This window comes from Equus asinus, chromosome 30 (assembly GCF_041296235.1).
Source record: "Equus asinus isolate D_3611 breed Donkey chromosome 30, EquAss-T2T_v2, whole genome shotgun sequence".
Classification (NCBI taxonomy): domain Eukaryota; kingdom Metazoa; phylum Chordata; class Mammalia; order Perissodactyla; family Equidae; genus Equus; species Equus asinus.
The window spans coordinates 15,566,075-15,588,068 of record NC_091819.1 but is presented as its reverse complement, the minus strand read 5'-3'; the positions used below and the strand labels follow the sequence as shown (position 1 = coordinate 15,588,068).

The 21,994-nt window shown below is 36.9% G+C and overlaps 1 protein-coding gene across 2 annotated transcripts in view; it reads right to left on the bottom strand.

The window, feature by feature from the left end:
• Positions 1-2,684: 2,684 nt before the first annotated feature.
• The window catches only part of SPATA17 (spermatogenesis associated 17), a 196,294-nt gene continuing 176,984 nt past the window's right edge, over positions 2,685-21,994 (bottom strand). For both annotated transcript variants that reach the window (XM_070501595.1, XM_014849877.3), the window contains one exon: positions 2,685-2,767. In XM_070501595.1, the coding sequence (XP_070357696.1) occupies positions 2,687-2,767 (81 nt within the window). In that variant the 3' untranslated portion in view covers positions 2,685-2,686. The remainder of the gene's footprint in view (positions 2,768-21,994) is intronic.

Sequence of the window (21,994 nt, the reverse complement as noted above, 5' to 3'; positions counted from 1 at the left end):
CAGCCTGGACCAAAGTCCATTGCAAGACAGAATTTGAGAAAATTGAGAAACACATAATGCAAGAAAACTCACATCAATGCAGGACTAACCAATGATTTCTAATTTTATCTCAGAAATCTTACCTTCTAAGATAAGAAATCTTATCTTGTAATGTTGTGCTTTATCTTGATAATTTTTCTCCACTCTAATCTTTAAAGAAATTCTGTTTGGAAAGATGAAGGAAGCTAAAAAGATGGCAAAGCAATCAGACAGGATATGGTATACATATTCTGATTTAGACGAAGCTGCCTTTGGGAAACTATCAAAGGCTACAAACGTGAACAGTTATAAAAAAAATATTGGAGAAATTAAAAGGAGTCCCATCATTCTAGCCGGAGAGTAGATTTGAAAATATGTGTGCTTATAATCTAATTCACTCTGAACAATTTCAGTGGCTGAAATCTTAGTGTATTAATCAAAATAGGTAGGGATAGCCTCTGTTTATCCTAAATTCAGACATGCGAAAGGAAAGAAAGATTAATCTGATAAAGGCATCACTATTTCTAATCGGACTGATGGGAAAATGGAGTATGGGGTAAGAGGCAATGGCGGGTGAATTATAGTGAAGTGATGAACTACCGTGAAGCTGAAGCAATCAAATAGATAGCTCTCAAAATTACTACAGCATCTTTATTCAACACGTTGGTGCAAGTGTCCCCGTCTTGGCCTTCTTTACTAAGAGCAGAAGCACTTTGTTGAATTCGGCGAAATTAAATCCTAATAGAAGAGCCTTAGCAAAGGCAGCTACCCTTCACTTACTAAAATTAAACACGAGACATTAATTTCCTTTCTAAGAGGAGGAGATGACACTTTGATTATATTTTTAATTCACAAAATAGTTAAAAATCCAAGAGAAGAGTTGGCAAACATTTTTTGAAAATTTCTGACACATATTTGTCTCTGTGCATTGTGCACTCTTTTTGAAGTAATGTGAAACCTTTGTTACTCATCCTTGTCTTTCTTACACATAATTTAGCAAGCAATTATTTTATCTTCAAAAAAAAGATAATTGTCTCTAAATTTTTCTGATTGAATAGAATAAAGTGAAGATGTTTTTGTAATTGGTAGAGAAGAGCAAGTAGTATCTATTGCAGTCTTCAGTTTTAAAATTTTGCTTATGTCTGATTAGATAAAAATTTCAAAAAGTAAAAATACAAAGAACTACCCCCTAAAAAGCTACCCATAATCTCACAATCCGGAGACAACCACCATTAACATTTTTGCCTTATACAAATGTATACACATGTAACATACAGATAAGTGCATGCATTTTTTATACATAAATACACATTATATATATATATGTGTGTGTGTGTATACACACACACACATACATATTTTTTAATGGAATCAGACTACACAGCTTCCTTTGAATCCAGCCTTCTTTTCTTAAAAATATATTGAGGGATTTGTTTCAAATTAATGGGTGCAGATCTACGGTAACATTTTTAACGTCTTCATGGTGTTGCATTTTATGTATCTTATCATTTATTTAACTCTGCATATATTGAGTATTCAAGTTGCTTTCAATCTTTCCCCATTATAAACAGGATCTATCTTTGAATTAAAATCTGAAGTCACTCACAAATATGACAAATTTTCTTTAGACTTCTTCATACCGCAAGTCACACATAATAGATAAAGACTGCAATGGGTAATGATCCCTTATAAACCTTTGAAACCACTTGATGTCATGTGTCTGTAGTTTTCTGTTAGCTCAGAATATTTCATATTTCCACTCGTGGATTCCTTTGGAGTAGAGAGACATTGCTCTCTGCATTTAACATGCTGACTTCTAAGCTGAAGTTATATGTTGGGGAGGGGAGACACTAACAGTAAATCTAAGGAACCTAAGTTGCTTGAATCTACTTGTGCTCCCTCCAATGGGCCAGTGCTTCCCCTGGAGTCTTGGTGTGCAAGGATACCTGGGGAATTCTGTCTAGCATGATTTCTCATTCCTGCCTCCTTTCCTTCAGCTGAAGTGATCATTACTGTCTTCATCCAATACTTCCTTTAAATTTGGCTGAAAATGCCAGAATACCTCCTATTAGCCTTACTTTAACTGTAATCACTTCTCTATTCTAAAACACCTTAGCAATTAAATACAGCATTGATTGTGAGCTTATTTTGTAATCTTGAATTTTATGTGGGTATCTCTCTTCTTCTCTAGGCTGGAAACTTTAATAATCAGAGACCCTAGAAGCTATTTATTTGGAATCCCCTAAAGACAACTTGTACTTCAAATAACACATATATTGAATATAGCATTTTAAACTGGACTGTATCAACACAGTTCTGAAAAATATTTTAGCTTTTGGACACTATCAATATTTTTTAATTGTATTGTGTAAAACTGTTCCTTATATTAACTAATTTAAAGAGAAAGGATACTTCAGATTTTTCTCAGTTCTATTTCTTAAAGTATTTTGAGTCTGTTTTGGAGAAGAGATTTAAAAAATAAAATCCATGGTTTTTGGATGTTGAAAATCATTAGACTAGAATGAAAAAAATACATGCAGTTTTATTATATACAAATATTATTATAGCATAGTTTTAAAAATGCTTGATAAGGTAAGTCAGTTTCATTTGATTTTGTCATGTTATTTAATATACTTTTCAAAGTAATTTTTAGCAAAAATACATACCTTTATACAATTTGTCCAGCTTTTGAATATAATTTTCCATACTTTGAGAAGAGATCAAATGATGGTAATACAGTTTGGAAATCCTAGGAGGAAAAAGATCAAAAATTTCTACAGAGATCTTACTGCCCTTGTATTATAATAATAATTATTATTATTATTATTTTATTGTAATCTATATTATATTAAATTGCTAGACAGGTGTCATTTAACAACACTTCAAATTTCCCATGATACCCTCAAATGAAACAAAATTAGCAGGTAAGTTTTATCATTTGAATGGCAGAGACATTGAAGCTTTCTTAAACACACAGTTTTGAATAGCTGTGGATGGCCCCCTCACGACGCTCTGAGCAACGCAACGATCACACATAGCCACCTGTCTTCAAGAGGCTCACAATCTAAATTTTTCACCTTGACCTGTGTAAGGCCCCGAATGATCATGCTTCTGGGTCCTTTTCTGACGTGATTTATTTTCTTTGACACTTCCCCTCACTTAATCATCTCTTGCAACACTTCTGTTACTGAACACATTTCTTCTCAGAGTCTTTGTACTTACAGATGCCTCCACATAGAAAGCTTTACCTGCAGTTATTCCCACAGTTCATTCTCTCCCTTCATCACATCTCTGTTCAAAGATGCCCTCCCTGACTGCTGGATATAACAGAGCACCCCTGAAACTTTCTGTCACCTGAACTGGCTCTATATTCTTCGCTAATTACCAGTCTTTGGTATTATATATTTATTTATTTTGTGTCCCCCACGAGACTATAAGCTTCATAGGGGTAGGTACTTTGTTTCGTGGAAAATAAGTATTTGTTGACTGAATGAATGAAAAGGAAAAGGGGAGAGGCCTAAATAACTCTAATAGAGGGCCAACTGTGGTAAGTACCACAGAATTGATTCAAATGAATGCTAAAGGAGTTCAGAGGCAAGAGGGGAAACATCATTTTTTGTTGGGTAACCAGAGAAGTAGCATTTGACTGATGATAGAAATGAATGCTTTTCATCCATGTTAAACAGGCAAGGTCATGAAAGAGGTAAAGTACTAAATCAACAGTGAATACTGTAAATAAATGGTCAGATATATAAAGGTATATGTTTCTTCTCATAAAGGAGGTCTCTCTTTAATGGACATGATTTCGGATTTTTTTTCTTAAGAAAACGTTGGAAAGAAAGACCTCTGCCTTGGATCCACCTCTCTAGAGAGTTCATACATTATGAACACACAAAAAATAAATGTGTTAAGGAACATGCAGGTACCTCTGTCACTAGAGACCTGGCTCTCCTCTCTGACACAACAGAGTCCCTAACCCTCAATATTTGCTTTTGTGACTAACGCTCCTCAGGTCCCAGGGAAAAGCTCCAGATCTGTTGCTCTGTGTTTGTGAAACAAAAATGACCAAGTGACATGAAGGACGGTAGGTTGTAACAGACACTGCTTTCCAGTACAAAGAAAGTTTGGGTGACAAAAGTGCTTAGATAAAAGACAAATTAATTAATTTGAACAAAACCCTTCCTCTTGGATAGCATGAATGCAATAGAACTTTATATAATGAGGAATTATCTCCCTGTGGTGCTGAACATTCAGATTCTTTCTCTCTTTTTATTCCAAATTGTGATTCTAGAGGTACTCAGGAATCGAGAGAGTATTTGCAAGAGTTGCATGTGAGATATGTGACATTGCAGGAGCATTTTGCAATAGTAAATAATTCACATTACTCTTAAATTTGAATGTATGAAGTTTAGGCCTATGTGTGACACATGGTAGTGATTTTTTTATGTTGGCATTTGATGAACACTGAAACCTAGATCTGTCAATAGTTTTAGTTTTATAAACATATACAACAATTTAAGTTTCAAAAAAGTAAATGAAAAGGTTAATTTTATTTTAGTGATCTTAGTTTAAACTTTTGATATTGACTAATTATATTTATTCCTCATTTTAATATAATAGATAATTTTGACTATTCAAAATAACTCTTTTTTTTTGTGAGGAAGATTGGCCCTGAGCTAACATCTATGCCCATCTTGCTCTATTTTATGTGGGATGCCACCACAGCATGGCTTGATGAGCAGTGCTAGGTCCATGCTCAGGATCCAAACCTGTGAACTCTGGGCCACCGAAGTGGAACATGCAATCTTAACTACCACACCACCAAGCCATCTCCCAATAACTCATTTTTAAAACATGTAAATAAGTTTAAATTTTTGTTTTTTATGTTTAACATATTTTTGATAAAAGTATATTCAAATTGTATATAGTTTAAATAGATTTATATTTTCTATTTAAATCCAGTTTATACTATTATTGATAATGTAACACAAATTAAACGAAAATCTTGATTCTAAAAAATATAATTAATGATTATGCTGAAATAAATGTAAGGAAAATGAATTATATGGGATACATAATTATGCATAACTTATGTATGTCTTTATTTTATCACTTATCCAAACATTATAGACCTATCAAGAGATAACCCTGTCATGGAAACAATTATTACAGTCTGTTGTCTGTATATATATATATATTTTTTGATGAGGAAGATTGGCTCTGAGCTAACATCTATTGCCGATCTTCCTTGGTTTTGCTTGAGGAAGATTGTCCCTGAGCTAACGTCTGTGCAGATCTTCTTCTACTTTGTATGTGGGATGCTGCCAAAGCGTGGCTTTGATGAGGGGTGTGCGGGTCCACACCTGGGATCCGAACCCATGAACTGTGGGCTGCTGAAGCAGAATGCATGACTTTAACCCCTACGCCACTGGGCTGGCCCCAATCTGTTGTCTATAGTTTGTCAACTTTAGATCTTTATTTTACATGTAGTTTTTGATGTTGTTGTTATAAAGGTATTTTTATTAAGGTAAGATGACACAACATATTTTATTTAACAGTTAGCTTGACTTATAGCTTTTAAATCAGACTTGATATGTGGCCTCCATTGCTCTTGCTTAACGTTCTGTAAATGTTGGGGGGGGAGGCTGCTCTTCATACACTTAGAGACCTAAGCAATTGACTATCAGCCTCTCTTCCCTAGACACAGAGTGCTTTTCCTTTAAAGGCTTTGCTTTCCAAACTTCCAAAATCTTTTTTGCATCTGTCTTCTAAACCACTTCCATATTCTCAACACCTTTGTAGAAGCAGCAGTTACTCATCTGGACTCTGGTTTCTGGTCTGATATGTAGAGTTTGGAACTCATCACTCCTAACCCCACAACAGGAAAAAAGCTAAGCAAATTTCACATCAACAACTCTTCTTAGATTGATCAGAGAATTACAGTCAGAGGGCAAATTGCTGCCCTGAAAATGGATAAGATAAATAAGCAGATACAGAGAATCACAATTTACCAGGAGCATAAGCTCAGGAAGAGAAGTGTACTGCTGAAGCCAATACCACAGAAACACCTTCAACTAATTGACAAATTCCTGGTGGCTCAGTGTGGCCTAGCTTGACAGTTAAGAACACTAAGGGGAGGGGATGGCCCAGCAGCATAGCAGTTAAGTTTGCACACTCCACTTCAGTGGCCCGGGGTTCACCAGTTCAGATCCTGGGCACAGACCTACGCACCACTTATCAAGCCATGCTGTGGCAGGCATCCCACATGTAAAGTAGAGGGAGATGGGCATGAATGTTAGCTGAAGGCCAACCTTCCTCAGCAAAAAGAGGATTGGTGGTGGATGTTAGCTCAGAGCTAATCTTCCTCAAGAAAAAAAAAAAGAGTAAAGCAGAAGTAAAGACTTGCAGACAAACAAATATTAAGGAAATTTGTCACCAGCAGACCTACCTTTCAAGAAATGTTAGAAAGAAGTTTTCAGAGAAAAGGAAAATGACAATAGGTCAGAAACTTAGCTCTACATGAAATGAGGAGCATTAGAGAAGAAATAAATGAAGGTAAAATAAACCTTTTATTTTTAGTTTTCTTAATCAACCTTACAGGTAACATATCTGTTATCTGAATATGTTGTTCAAAATAATAATAATGACAACATAATCAGTGATTGTAGCTTATGGATAAGGTAAGTGAATGACAGCAATGTTATAAGGGATAAAAGGGAGGAATTGGGAATAATCTGTTAGAAAGTACTTGAGGGGCTGGCCTAGTGGCACAGCAGTTAAGTTTGCACATTCTGCTTTGGCGGCCCAGGGTTCGCTGCTTTGGATCCTGGGTGTGGACATGGCACCACTTGGCAAGCCAGGCATGCTGTGGTAGGCATCTCACATACAAAATAAAGGAAGATGGGCACAGATGTTAACTCAGGGCCAGTCTTCCTCAGCAAAAAGAGGAGAATTGGCAGCAGATGTTAGCTCAGGGCTAATCTTCCTCAAAAAAAAAAAAAAAAAGGAAGCGCTTGAACTACTCATGAAGCAGTATAACATTATTTGAAAGTGGACTTGGGTTAGTCACAAATGTATTTTCCAAAATCTAGAGCAACCACTAAAAATGTTTTTTAAATGAAGTATAATTGATATGCTAAGAGAGGAGAGAAGTGTAATCATATAAAACACTGAATTTAAACTAGAGAAGCCTGAAAGAGTGGAAGGCAAAAACAAAAACAAAAAATAAAAAGCCAACAAAGAACAGGGCAATGAACGGAAAACAGTTACAAATATGGTGGATATTAATCCAATTACATTAATAATCACTTAAAGGTGAATGGTCTAAATATAACAACAAAAGGCAGAGACTGTAGATAAAAAAGCAAAAGCCAACTATATGCTGGCTACATGAAACCCAGTTTAAATACTAAAGCACAAACAGATTAAAAAGTAAAGGGATGGAGAAAGATATACCATGCTAACATTAATCAAGAAAAGCTAGAGTAGCTATATTAATTTCAGACAAAACAGATTCCAGAGTAAAAAAATTATCAGGGATCAAGATGGGAATTACATGATAAAGGGGTCAATTCTCAAAGAAGATATGACAATCCCTAATGTGTATGTGCCGAGTAACAGAGTATCAAAATACACGGAACAAAAAGAAACAGAACTGCATGGAGAAACAGACAGACTTACTATGATAATTGGAGACTTCAATACCCCTTTATAAACAACTGACAAATCCAGCAGGCAGGCAATCAGTAAGAATACAATTGAGCTGAACAGCGCTATCAATCAACTAGATATAATTGACATTTATAGACTACTTCATCCAACAATAGCTGACACATTCTTCTCAAGTTCACTTGGAACATTTTCCAAGACAGACCACATTCTAGGCCATAAAATATACCTTAACATATTCAAAAGAACAGACATCATACAAAGTATGGTCTTAGACCACAATGAAATCAAACTAGAAATCAGTAACAGAAAGATAACTGAAAAATCCCAGAATATTTGGAAATTACACAAAACACTTATAAACAACCATGGGTCAAAGAAGAAACTACAAGAAAAATAAAAAAATATTTCAAACTAAATGAAAGTTAAAATACATCTTAACAAAGTTTGTAGGATGCAGCAAATGCAGTGCCTAGAGGGAAATTTATAGCATTGACCACATATAGTAGAAAAGAAGAAAGATCTAAAATCACTAAGCTAAGCTTCCACTTAAGGAAACCAGAAAAAGAACAGCTTAAATCCAAAGAAAGCAGAAGAAAATAAAATCAGAGCACAATTCCATTAAATTGAAAGCAGGAAATCAGTAGAGAAAATCAACAAAACCAAAAGCTGGTTCTTTGAAAAGATCAATAAAATTTATAAACACCAAGCCAGACTAAGAAAAAAGAGAGAAGACACAAATTATTAATATCAGAAAGGAAAGATGGACCGTCACTACTGATCCTGTGGACATTAAAAGGACAATAAAGGAATAGTATGAACAACTCTACGCTCACAAATTTGATAACTTAGGTGAAATGGACCAATTCCTTGAAAGACACAATCTATCAAAACTCATACAGGGAGAAACGGATAATCTGAATAGGCCTATATCTAGTTCAAAAATTGAATTAATAATAAATAACCTTCCAAAACAGGCCCAGACGATTTCACTGGTGAATTCTACCAAACAAGGAAGAAATGATACCAAGTCTTTATAAATTGTTCCAGAAAACAGGAGCTTTCTACAGGAAGCACTTCCTATCTCATTCTATTTCATCATCTATAAAATGAAGACGTTTGTCTCACAGGGTTGTGAAGATTAAACATGATGAAACATCTGGCACTGAGCGCTAGTATCTTCCTCCACCTTTCCTTCAAAAGTAAAACTCTATGCACCATGTTCTTTCAAAAATCAAATTAAATAAATCTCATTGACACCTATGGGAGACTAATTATGGTGCAATAAATGTAGCGAAGCAGGACTCAAAGGATTTTGATCATATCCTCCATCAGTAAAACTATTTTGAGCAATCACTGTCAATATATGTCTGGTTATTTGTGCTAACTCACATGTGTAATACTGTGGTAGTATAATGAAATGTTAAGTAGAAATACAAATGAGATAAATAGAAATAGAAATTCTAATATTTTTTCCCTTCATTTCTGTGGATCTTCTCATGTACTTAATTTTGAACTCCTCCACTATAATGCAGGAAGCATCACTTAATTCTGTGCTATACTTTCATCTGTGCATTCCACTGACATCTGAGCATCTACAGTGTGTCAGTACTATGGTAGCTGGCTTCTGACTAATGGTAACCGAAACTTAGTCGTATCTTCCCAGGAGCGCTCACAGGCTAGTGGGAGAGTCAGACAACAGGCATTTACCGTTGAGAGATAACCAAGGATTGACTCTTCAAGTACCCACACTCCACATCCCTTAAAAGAAAATCTTTCAGAAATTCTTTATCAATCTTATTTTCTAATTGAAAACCCTACTTTCTTACTTGGCCCTAGTCAACCAATAACTCTTACCTCTGATACAGGAAGAGGTGAATATTCCGTTAAGACAGTTTTGGTTTGGTCAAAAATCTGGTGCTGGTTTTCATTTGTTTAAAATTTGCCTCTAACACCTAAAACAGGCCACCTTGCCATGGGAAGCTATTTAAGAGCTCAAGAGAACCACCTGCACAATTCTCGTGCAGTGTCACTTTTTAAACAGGCGTGGGGGATTGGTTTTCCGAAAAATAACTTCATCAAGAAAAAACACTGGGGATGGTAAATTCTAAATCCTGCCACAGCCCTTGCTTGCCAGAACAGACAGCTTTTGCTATTAGGATGCCCAGCCAAACACAAATAATCCACTGCCAAAATGAGTTCCTTGGGACAATTTAGGAGTGTTTGGAAGTGAATGGCTCTTTGAGCTGGAAGGCAGCCCAGGTCCATTTTCAAACCCAAGTCAAAATGACAAAGAGCAAATTTCCTGGGCCACTCACCCCCTAAATGTAGGATTACTTTAGATTGGCAGCTGTACTGTTTATCTAGTTATTTAAGGCTTTTCGTCAGATACTCACAACTGAGTACTTAAACAGGCAGCTTCAATGTTGGTAAGCAACACAGTGTTGATACACCATAGTGGACAAAACCTCCAAGATTAGAGGGACAAGATGGAAATCACAGGTTATGCACATATCATTCAGATCAAAATACATTTTTTCCTTTCTTTTTTGGTGAGGAAGATTGGCTCTGAGCTAACATCTGTGCCAATCTTCCTCTATTTTCTCTATGTGGGATGCCACCACAGTGTGGCTTGATGGCCCGGGATCCAAGCCCACAAAACCTGGGCCACCAAAGTGGAATGCACAAACTTAACCACTATGCCACCAGGCCGGCCCCTTAAAATATTTTTTACATATTCAGCTCCAAAGCATTGCAAAGATTTTTCTCTTACTGCTAAAAAAAAGGGGGGAGGAAGGGTAGCAAAAGTTTTTAGCTGAATATTAAATACTAATTTAATTGAAAATATTTCCTGAATGAAGACCACAATTAAGTCTGGCTAGCTCTTGGGATTTTCCATAGTCTTCAAATGAGAGTTCACAGGCAGGTTTAAAAGATCACCTGGCATTAATCCTACACAATCAAATTTAGTTCTCGTTACATGTAGAAAATTCTGTGATGACTTGAGCACAAAAGAATATACAGGTAATTGTTAACAATTGTAGTTGTGTTGTAGGAGTTATTCTCTTCTTTCTGTTCACTCTGACCTTTCAAGAAAACATCCTAAAGCATCCTCTATTATTTGTGTTCTCTCAATCCCACAGATTTAGGATTTATCGTGTAATCTTTTGATTAAATCATTTGTACGTGTTCCCAAAGAAACAGATTTTAGCTGACATTGAGTTGATGATGCACCATCAATCTGTAACTAAAAGGAAACCAAGTTCGTTGGTATATTATGCTCAGAGTTTCATTGACGGTATTTGCAAAGGTTGTTTGAAAACTTTCTGATGATTTCTACTCTGAGACAGTATCGTTTTGGAGCCAAGCCACCTGGGTTGGAAATCTAGCTTTATTCTTCAGAGCTTTGTGAGCTTGGACAACTTATCTAGGCTCTGAGATGCTTGTAACCTTATTTGAAAGACAGAGATGAAATAATACAAAAATCATAATACCCTTCTCACTGGATTGTTACAATGATCATATGAGTTCATATATACATTAAATACATATATACAATTTAAAATAGTGTCTGGCATATAGCAAGTACTTAATATCTGTGGGTTATTTTCAAACTAAGAAATTCTCAAATACCCCTATTCTTTGGGAAATAGCTGTGGATGAATAATGCTAAATAGTCACTTATTCTAAGGTCATTTATATTTGACTTTGCTATCAGACTCCTACTTTTATTTCAATGTGGGTACACCTAAATTCTAAAGTTATATATTTGTGTTTCTATTCATTCTTTTTCCATTTTTGTACAACTTTCTTCTTTTTAATACTTTTATCAGTGTTTCTCTTATTTAATTCATGCTCCTCCTCCATCTTTATAGCCTTGGCTATAAATACACAGGTGAGAAATGGCAGGCGAGACATGTAAATTGAAGGATGAGTAATGGAGTATCTTGTTTGACCAGTTCATTGTACTATGGTGTATAAGTATTACTGCCATAATAAAAGAGATACAAGATATAAAGATGTATCAGAAGAAATAGATCTAGATATATAAATATAGATGTAGATATAAAATGTGGTCTTAACTGTTTTAATTTCAACTAAAAACAATAAGAATGTCATCTAAATAAAAGTCACTGAAACAGAACATCCAACTAGATACAATGGTGTAGTGAGAATGATCTGTAGTCTGCTAGTTGGTTTGATAACAAAGCTAATGATACCAGGGAAGAAGTTCCAGTAACATTAATTTCATATACGAAGACAGCCCATTTTAAATGTTGAGAATGCTATATGAAACTGGCACTAAAGGGAAAGTTTCAGCTTGCATACGGTTGTTGTACTGGAAAATATGCTGCAAAACTGTTCAGAGGGGATATCAGAATGGCTTAAGGAGAACCACTTAGAGTGAGGAACAACAACTGAAACCAGCATGTGACATTCCTAAATAGTAAGTGTTTCTTAGTAGGAAAGAATCTGATTGCCTCTATGCAGTGAGGCACTCCAAGAAAATCCTCAAGAGGGGAAAGAACTGCTAAAAGACAGGTCACACTGTGTTCACAGTTGTATTCTCGGGGTTTAGCATTGTCAGATACAAAATAGGGGCTAGGAAAATATTATTTGGCCAAAGGAATGACTGAATAATGAATAAATAGACTTGGTCCCGGGGAAACCATGAACTGTTCAAAGGTTGAGTCTTCTGGAATAGCACATCTTTATTCTCTTGTTCAACCTCATCACTCTAGAAACCAAGAGAAGCAGATAGAAGTTGTATGTCCCAGAAATAGTTTTCAGGATTGCTGGGAAGATAGTGGTATAGGAGGAATCAGAACTCGCCTCCTTCCATGGACACAACAAATTTACAACTACTCTTGGAACAATTATCCCCGAGAGAGAACCATAAACTGGATAAAAAGAACCCCCATAACAAGGGACAGTGCTGACTGAGGTGGAAGAGGCAGAAATATCTTTCTGGAGAGGAAAAAGCCACATTCTAGCTGTGGCGCTTCGGCTGCAAGCAATCTTAAGGCACAAGCTTTCCCTGGGGGAGTGGGGGATCCGAGCAGGAGGGCTTTAGCATAATAAGCAGTTTTTTGACTCAGGACAACCAAGATGAGTGTCACAACATCTGGCTTTGCTGGTTATTAAAGACAACACAGAATATCCCCAGAAAAGTTATGGAACATACTAGAAAGAAAAGCCTGCTCTTAAAGGGCCCACCCCAAATTTGCTTGTTCCAGAAAGTGACATAAAATTGCCGGAAAGAAAGATACACAGTTCTTTGGTGAAATAGACTCACTTGATAGGCTCTGGGGGACATCTTAGGGAGGCAGGTGGTGGCTGGAACCACCTCCCCAGGGACAAAGACAGTGGCAGCAGCCATTCTTGTGACCTAGTCAAAGTACGCTGACTCAGACTCTGGCAGATGCCATTGGAGTTTTTCTCCTGGCCTGTTAGCACAAGGGTTTGCCTCACCCACAAGTGCACCAATTTGATCCAGCTTAGCCAGGGCAGGCAGCCAGCTCTAGGGACTTGCTCCACCCACCAGGAAGCCCTCAGGGAACTTGTGGGCCCACATAGGCAGGGTATGTGGGACCCCTGCAGCACGGTGAGTGTGTCTGCCTCTCTGGGGTAAGGCATGCACAAGGGGCAGGCCTGCATTGGTGGAGTGTGTGGGGCCTCTGCAGCAGGGCAAGTGGGTCCCCATTAGCAAGGCAGGGCAAGTGCATGGGGCAGGACTGTGTTTATGGGGTGCATGGGCATATGCACAGTGGGGCTTTTCCAGCTGCAGCAGACTTGTGCTTCCTAAACAGCCACACAGGGGGTCTGCCACACCTTACAATGCCTGAAGTAATTGTGTGCTGCCTTGCCTGGGGCTAGCTCAACCCAGGTGCATTCCTGAGAGAGGTTACAGCCTCTTAGGTGAGAGGGCTATGGCAATTGTGAGCCCCTGAGCCTAGCAACCAGCCATGCTGGGGGGCTACTCACTTAACAGATAAACTGCAACAGGAATGTGCTATTAGACCTTGCAGCCAAATGTGCTGGGGCTCCCCAAACACAATTTACAAACAGCTGGCCAGGGAGGGAAAGCCTAGACTTCCTGGGTACCTGCAGTAAGAGCAACCCTGCCACAGCAGAAGGACACAAGTGGCTCACTTGGTGGTCACTCCTGGAACATTTGGACTGGTGGCAAGAGGGAAGTACACTGCTGGGCCTCAAAAGGTGTCTCTTACATAAGGCCACTTCTCCAAGATCAGGAGATGTAGGTGACTCACTTAATACATAGATATAAGCACAGAGAAAGAGGCAAAATGAGGAAGCAAAGGAATACATTCCAGGCAAGTGAACAGGACAAAATCCCAAAAAAGAAATAAATGAAACAGAAACAAGCAACCTACCCAACAAAGAGTTCAAACAAAAAGTCATAAGGATACTCACTGATCTTGGGAGAAGACTGGATGAACACAGTAAGAATGTCAATAAAGAATTAGAAAATATAAAAAAGAACCAATAAGAAATGAAGAATACAATACTGGCAATGAAAAATTCATTAGAGGGACTCAACAGCAGAGTAGATGATACAGAAGAATAGATCAACAAGCTGGATGAAAGACTAGAGGAAATCACCCAAGCAGAGCAGACAAAAGAAAAATGAATTGAAAAGAATGAGAACAGTCTAAAGAAACTCTGGGACAATGTCAAGCACACTAACATTCATATTATAGGTGTCCCAGAAGGAGAAGAGAGAGACAAAGGGGTAGAGAATCTATTTGAAGAAATAATAGCTGAAAACTTTCCTAATCTAATGAAGGAAACAGACATCCAAGTAGAGGAAGCACAGAAAGCACCAAAAAAAAAAAAAAACCCAAAAAGGCCCACACCAAGGCACATTATAATTCGAATGTCCAAAATTAAATATAAACAGGGCATCCTAAAATCAGGAAGAGAAAGGCAACAAGTGACATACAGAGGAAACCCCATAAGGCTATCAGCTGACTTAGCTGAAACCCTACAGGCTAGAAGAGAGTGGTATGATATATTTAAAGTGCTGAAAGGAAAAAACCTACAGCCAAGAATACTCTACCCAGCAAGGTTATCATTCAGAATGGAAAGAAAGATAAAGAGTTTCCCAGACAAGCAAAAATTAAAGGAGTTTATCACCAAGAAACCAGTTTTAAAAGAAATGCTAAAGAAACTTATTTAAGTGGGAAAGAGAAGACCACAAATAGGAATAAGAAAATTATTTTTAAAAAAAACAAGCAATAAAATCACTGGTAAAGGCAAAAATACAGTACAGGTAGCAAAAGAGTAGAACATTTAGAAAGAGGTCAAATTAAAGAGACTATGAACTCAATATAGATTGCTATATACATAGAATATTATATCCGAACCTCATGACAATCACAAACCAGAACCCTATAATAACTACACAAATAAGTAAGAGAAAGGAAATCAAACATATTACTAAAGAAAGCCATCAAACCACAAGGGAAGAGAGCAAGAGAAGGAGAAAGGAACAGAGAAGAACTACTAAAACACCCAGAAAATAAGTAACAAAATGGCAATAAATACATATTTATCAATAGCTACTTTAAATGTCAATGGACTAAATGCTCCAATCAAAAGGCATAGGGTGGCTGTTTGGATAAAAAAAAACCGAAACCCATGAATACGCTGCATAAAAGAGACACACTTAGACCTAAAGACACTCACAAACTGAAAGCAAAAGGGTGGAAAAAGATATTCCATGCAAATGGCAAAGAAAAGAAAGCTGGGGTAGCAATACTTTTACTATACAAAATAGACTTTAAAACAAAAACTGTAACAAGAGACAAAGAAGGGCACCACATAATGGTAAAGGGAACAATCCAATAAGAGGATATAACAGGGGTAAATATCTATGCACCCAACATAGGAGCACCTAAATGTATAAATCTGTTATTAACAGACATAAAAGGAGAAATAGACAGTAACACCATAACAGTAGGGAACTTCAACACTCCACTTACACCAATGGATAGATCATCCGATCAGAAGATCAACAAGGAAACACTGGCGTTAAATGACACATTAGACCAGATGGACTTAGTAGATATATAGAGAACACTCCATCCAAAAGTCACAGAATACACATTCTTTTCAAAAGCTCGTGGAACATTCTCCAGGATTGATGACATATTAGGCCACAAAACAAGTTTGAATAAATTTAAGAATATCAAAATAACACTAAGCATCTTTTTTGACCAGAAAGGTATGAAACAAGAAATCAACTACAGGAAGAAAATCAGAAAAGCCACAATTATGTGGAGACTAAACAAAATGCTACAGAACAATGATTGAGTCATAAAGAAATCAAAGGAGAAATAAAAAATACCTGGGGACAAATGAAAATGAAAATATGACATGACAAAATCTATGGGATACAGCAAAGCAGTTCTAAGAAGGAAGTTTATAGCAATTCAGGCCTACCTGAAAAAACAAGAGAAATAGCAAATAAACAATCCAACAGTGTACCTAAAGGAACTGGAAAAAAAAAAAGACGAAACAAAGCCCAAATCAGCAGAAGGAAGGAAATAATAAAAATCAGAGTAGAAATAAATGATATTTAAAAAACAATAGAAAAAAATCAATGTAACCAAATCAACGGTTCTTTGAAAAGATAAACAAAATTGATAAACTTTTAGCTAGACTCACTGAGGGAAAAAAAGAGAAGGCTCAAATAAATAAAATCAGAAATGAAAGAAGAGAAATTACACTGGACACCTCAGAAATACAAAAGATTACAAGAGAATATTACAAAAAGCTATACACCAACAAATTGGAAAATCTAGAAGAAATGGATAAATTCTTAGAATCATACAATCTTCCAAAAAAGAAGAAATAAGAATTTAAATAGACCACTCAGCAGTAAGGAGATTGAAACAGTAACCAAAACCTCCCCAAAAATAAAAGTCCAGGACCAGATGGCTTCCCTGGTGAATCCTACCAAACATTCAAAGATTTAATACCTATCCTTCTCAAACTCTTCCAAAAAATTGAAGAGAATGGAAAGCATCCTAACTCAGTCTATGAGGCCAACATTACCCTGATACCCAAACCAGACAACGACAATACAAAAAAGAAAATTACAGTCCCATATTACTCATGAACATCAACACAAATATCCTCAAGAAAATACTAGCAAATTGAATACAACAATATGTTAAAAAGATCATACACCATGATCAAGTGGGATTTATTCCAGGGATGCAGGGATGGTTCAACATCTGCAAATCAATCAACATGATACAACACATTAATAAAACGAAAAATAAAAATCACATGATCATCTCAATCAATGCAGAGAAAGTATTTGATAAGATACAGCATCAATTTATGACAAAAAAAATCTGAATAAAATGGATATAGAAGGAAAGTACCTCAACAGAAAAAGGCCATATATGACAAACGCACAGCTAATACCTTACTCAACAGTGAAAAACTGAAAGCTATCCCTTTAAGAACAGGAACCAGACAAGGATGCCCACTTTTGCCACTTTCATTTAGTATGGTATTGGAAGTCCTTGCCAGAGCAAACAGGCAAGAAAAAGAAATAAAAGAGATCCAAACAGGAAAGGAAGAAGTAAAACTGCCCCTATTTGCAGATGACTTGATTTTATACGTAGAAAATCCTAAAGAATCCACTAAAAACAACTAGAAATAATAAATGAGTACAGTCAAGTTACAAGAGAGAAAATCAACATACAAACATCAGTTACATTTCTACGCACTAACAATGAAGTAGCAGAAAGAGAAATTAAGAAAACAATCCCATTTGCATTTGCAACAAAAAGAATAAAATACCTAGGAATAAATTTAACCAAAGTAGTAAGAGACCTGTACACTGAAAACTATAAAACATTGTAGAAAGAAATTGAAGAAGACACAAAGAAATGGAAAGATATTCAGTGCTCCTGCACTGGAAGAATTAACATAGTTAAAATGTCCATACTTCATAAAGTAACCTACAGATTCAGTGCAATCCCTATCAAAGGTCCAACAATATTTTTCACAGAAATAGAACAAAGAATCTTAAAATTTATACAGAACAACAAAAGACACAGAATAGCCAAAGCAATCCTGAAAAAAAGAGCAAAGCTGGAGGTATCACACTCCCTCATTTCAAAATATACTACAAAGCCATAGTAACCAAAACAGCATGGTACTGGCACAAAAACAGACACACAGATCAATGGAACAGAATTGAGAGCCCAGAAATAAACCTGCACATCTATGGACAGCTAATTTCCGACAAGGGAGCCAAGAACATACGATGGAGAAAGGAGAGTCCCTTCAATAAGTAGTGTTGGGACAACTGGACAGCCACATGCAAAAGGAGGAAAGCAGACCATTATCTTGTACCATGCACAAAAATCAACCCAAAATGGATTAAAGACTTGAATGTAAGACCTGAAACCATAAAACTTCTAGAAGAAAACAACAGTCTTAGCAGCACTTTTTCAAATACCATGTCTGACCGGGCGAGGGAAACAAAAGAAAAAATAAACAAATGGGACTATGTCAAACTAAAAAGCTTCTGCACAGCAAAGAAAACCATCAACAAAATGAAAACAACCTAACAATTGGGAGAAGATATTTGCAAACCATATATCTGTTAAGGGGTTAATATCCAAAATATATAAAGAACTCGTACATCTCAACAACATAAAAACTAACAACCCAACTAAAAAATGGGCAAAAGATCTGAACAGACATTTCTCCAAAGAAGATATACAGATGGCCAACAGGCACATGAAAGGATGTTCAACAGCATTAACTATCAGGGAAATGCAAATCAAAACTACAATGAGATATCACCTCACTTCGGTCAGAATGGCTATAATTAACAAGACAGGAATTAACAAGTGTTGGAGAGGATGTGGAGAAAAGAGAACCCTCGTACACTGCTGGTGGGAGTGCAAACTGGTGCAGCCACTACGGAAAACAGTATGGAGATTCCTCAAAAAATTAAGAATAGAACTACCATTTGATGCGGCTACTCCACTGCTGGGTATTTACCCAAAGAACATAAAAACATGAATGCGTAAAGATATATACACCCCATACGTCCACTGCAGCATTATTCACAATAGCCAAGACTTAGAAACAACCTAACTGCCCACCAAAGGATAAATGGATAAGGAAGATGTGGAATATATACACAATGGAATACTACTCGGCTATAAAAAAGATGAAATCTTGCCCTTTGCAACAACGTGGATGGCCCTTGAGGGTATCATGTTAAGTGAAATAAATCAGAGGGAGAAAACCAAACACCATATGATCTCACTCATAAACAGAAGATAAAAACAACAACAACAACAAACAAACAAGCATATAGATACAGAGATTCCTCGGTGGTTCCCAGAGGGGAAGCAGGCAGGGATAAGGGTGAAAGGAGTGACAGGGCACATGTGTACAATGACGGACTGTAATTAGTCTTTGGGTGGTGAACATAATGTAGTCTATACAGAAATTGAAATATAATGATGTACATCTGAAATTCATATAATGTTATCAGCCAACGTTATCTCAATAAGAATAAATTAAAAATAAAATCAAAAATAAAATCAGAATAATAAGGCAGTGATGAGGTTCAACATGAAGCCCTGTACAAAGCACTCAGCAGTTGCTCAATAATCCCATAGTTGCTCAATAAATGTTAGCCATTATTTAAAAAAAAGAAATTGTTTTCATTTCAGTATAATTTCTCTGAGATTAATGATAAGATAAAGTAGGGGCCGGCCTGGTGGCATAGTGGTTAAGTTCACATGCTCCGCTTTGGCAGCCCAGGGTTCGCAGGTTCAGATCACGGGCACGGACCTAGCACTGTTCATCAAACCACGCTGTGGTGGCGTTCCACATAAAAGAGGGGAAAATTGGCACAGATGTTAGCTCAGTGACAATCTTCCTCACCAAAAACATAAATAAATAAAAAATAAGGTAAAGTATAAACGAAGCTTTAATAAGCAGAATTCTCATAACCCTCTACTAACCCTAGATTTTCACATTATCATCAGGAATTATCACGTTGGTTTATTTTCTTTCTGCTTTTTTGGAAGAATTTATTTTTAAACATTCATTTATTTACTCACTCATTCTCTCTTTCTTTCAAAAAATATGACTCAAGCCCCTACTGATGGCAAGCACTCCACTAGGCAACGACGATACAGCAAGGAAAATGTCAGGCAAAAATTCCTGTCTTTATGAAACTTAAATTTCTAGTGAGCAGAGACAGACAATTAGCAAGCAAATAAGTCAGATTATAATAAGTGGGATGAAGACAAATAAGACGGGGTAGGCAAGAAGGGCTGAGGAGTGAGGGCAAGGGCTCGCAATTTCAAATCAGGTGGTCAGGAAAGGCTGCTCTGGGGTGACACAGGCACCAACCTGAACGAGGTGAGGGTGTAACCATGTGAAGTGAGAGCATAACGACAGCTACCAACATCGTCACTACAGCGCTAGTACCACTTCCAGTAACCAAAACCTGCTAAGCTACCCTAAAGAGATCACTTGTTCTGCTGTAACACTTGTGGAGGGCAAAATTTCCCAACGTCTGAAACCTGGTGGTGCATCTGGCACTTGCGGTGCAGAATGTAGGTCAGAATCAAGCAATAAAAAAGTGTTGCCTTTTCCCCGAAGGCAGCGCACAAGGGGCAATGTGGCCTTGTTGTGAATGAATGGAGCTCCATTAATCTCACTTCTTTGACGTTGATGGCGCTGTCATATCCTAGTGTTGTCGTCACACGACGAGCACTGACAGCATCCCGGCTCCTGAGAAGGAGTTGAGCAATAGTTCAGGCAGGGAATGGGGCCTAGCCCGTAATTCCTAATTCCCACTGGTGCATTTAGATCCCTTATGTAGTATTGCCCAAGGGAGCCATTTGGAGAAAGAAAGAGGACTATTAATAACAGTTACCTTTTTCTTTCATTGATGCTACAAATGGTGTCTAATGTCAAAAAGTAATTAGCCAGAAAAAAATTCACAGGAAAATAATACTTGGATGCATCATCTGGGTAAGTGGCAGCTGAATTTTTTTTTTTTTTTTTTTTTTTTGGTAAGGAAGATGGGTCCTGAGCTAACCTCTGTTGCCAATCTTCCTCTTTTTGCTTGAGGAAGATTTCCCTGAGCTAACATCTGTGCCAATCTTCCTCTATTTTGTATGTGGGATGCCCCCACATCATGGCTTAATGAGTCATGTGTAGGTCCATGCTTGGGATCTGAACCCATGAACCCTGGGCAGCTGAAGCAGAGTGTGTGAACCTAACCACTATGCCACCATGCCAACCACCGAAATTTTTTTAAGGTAGCAATTACTAACTTTTGGCAAGGTTAAGTGTTCTTTTAGCAATTGTGGGCTCCCATCAGAAAAAGCAAGCCGCCTCCCAGAGAAGTACTCAAAGAATGCATTTTTCCTCCACTTTTCTTGAAATTGTTCACATTTAAGTTTTTGTGACGGGATTTATTATTATTTCTTGGTTAGCTGGAGGGGAGGTCTCTACATAACATGTCTTGTTCATTTTCTAATTACCCCTTGAATAAGCAAACACTCTGAAACAATAAACTGGCTGACTTACAAGCTGGCGCTAATGAAAATGAAGGGCAATTTTCTACTGATTGTAATGGCTTTAAAAGTGCAAATCTTACCCTTGGAATCAACTAGTCATCAGATCTTAAAATAAAAAGTAATATCGCCTTGCCTTCATAAAAGCCGGTTTATCTCCTTCTGTATACCATTTTCATCAAACAATGTTTTCCACTTGTCGGTTTACCCTTTTACTGTAAGAGCATCTATGCTAATGTGTGGTATAAAAATCAAGAAATTAGTCTTACAGCGGGGAGTCTGCAAACTACCCCGTTTTAATCTTATCCTTCAAACAGCGGCAGAAAACATATTAATTGCAGTTTAATTTATGCAACAAATATTTCATTTTAATTATGTTTAATTTTCGTCAAGCTATAAAAATGTCAGTAGTTCTGACGGAGTTTTTTCTTACAAGTTTTCTGAAATGAAAGAATTAAAATCAAGCACTGTTTCGGAAAGAAATTATGAAAGATTTCTAATTACTGCTTATGTTTTGAAAAATTGCTAATCTGGTAGACCCCAAATCACATGTGGGAACATGCGAACTTGAAGCTTTATTACTCGATATTTATAATTCTTAATAATATACATGCATCATTAATATAATGGAATTCTCACAGGAAGGATTTTTTTTTTTGTAATTATAGGAGACATCCATAACTGTCACTGAATCATGGATTTTCTCT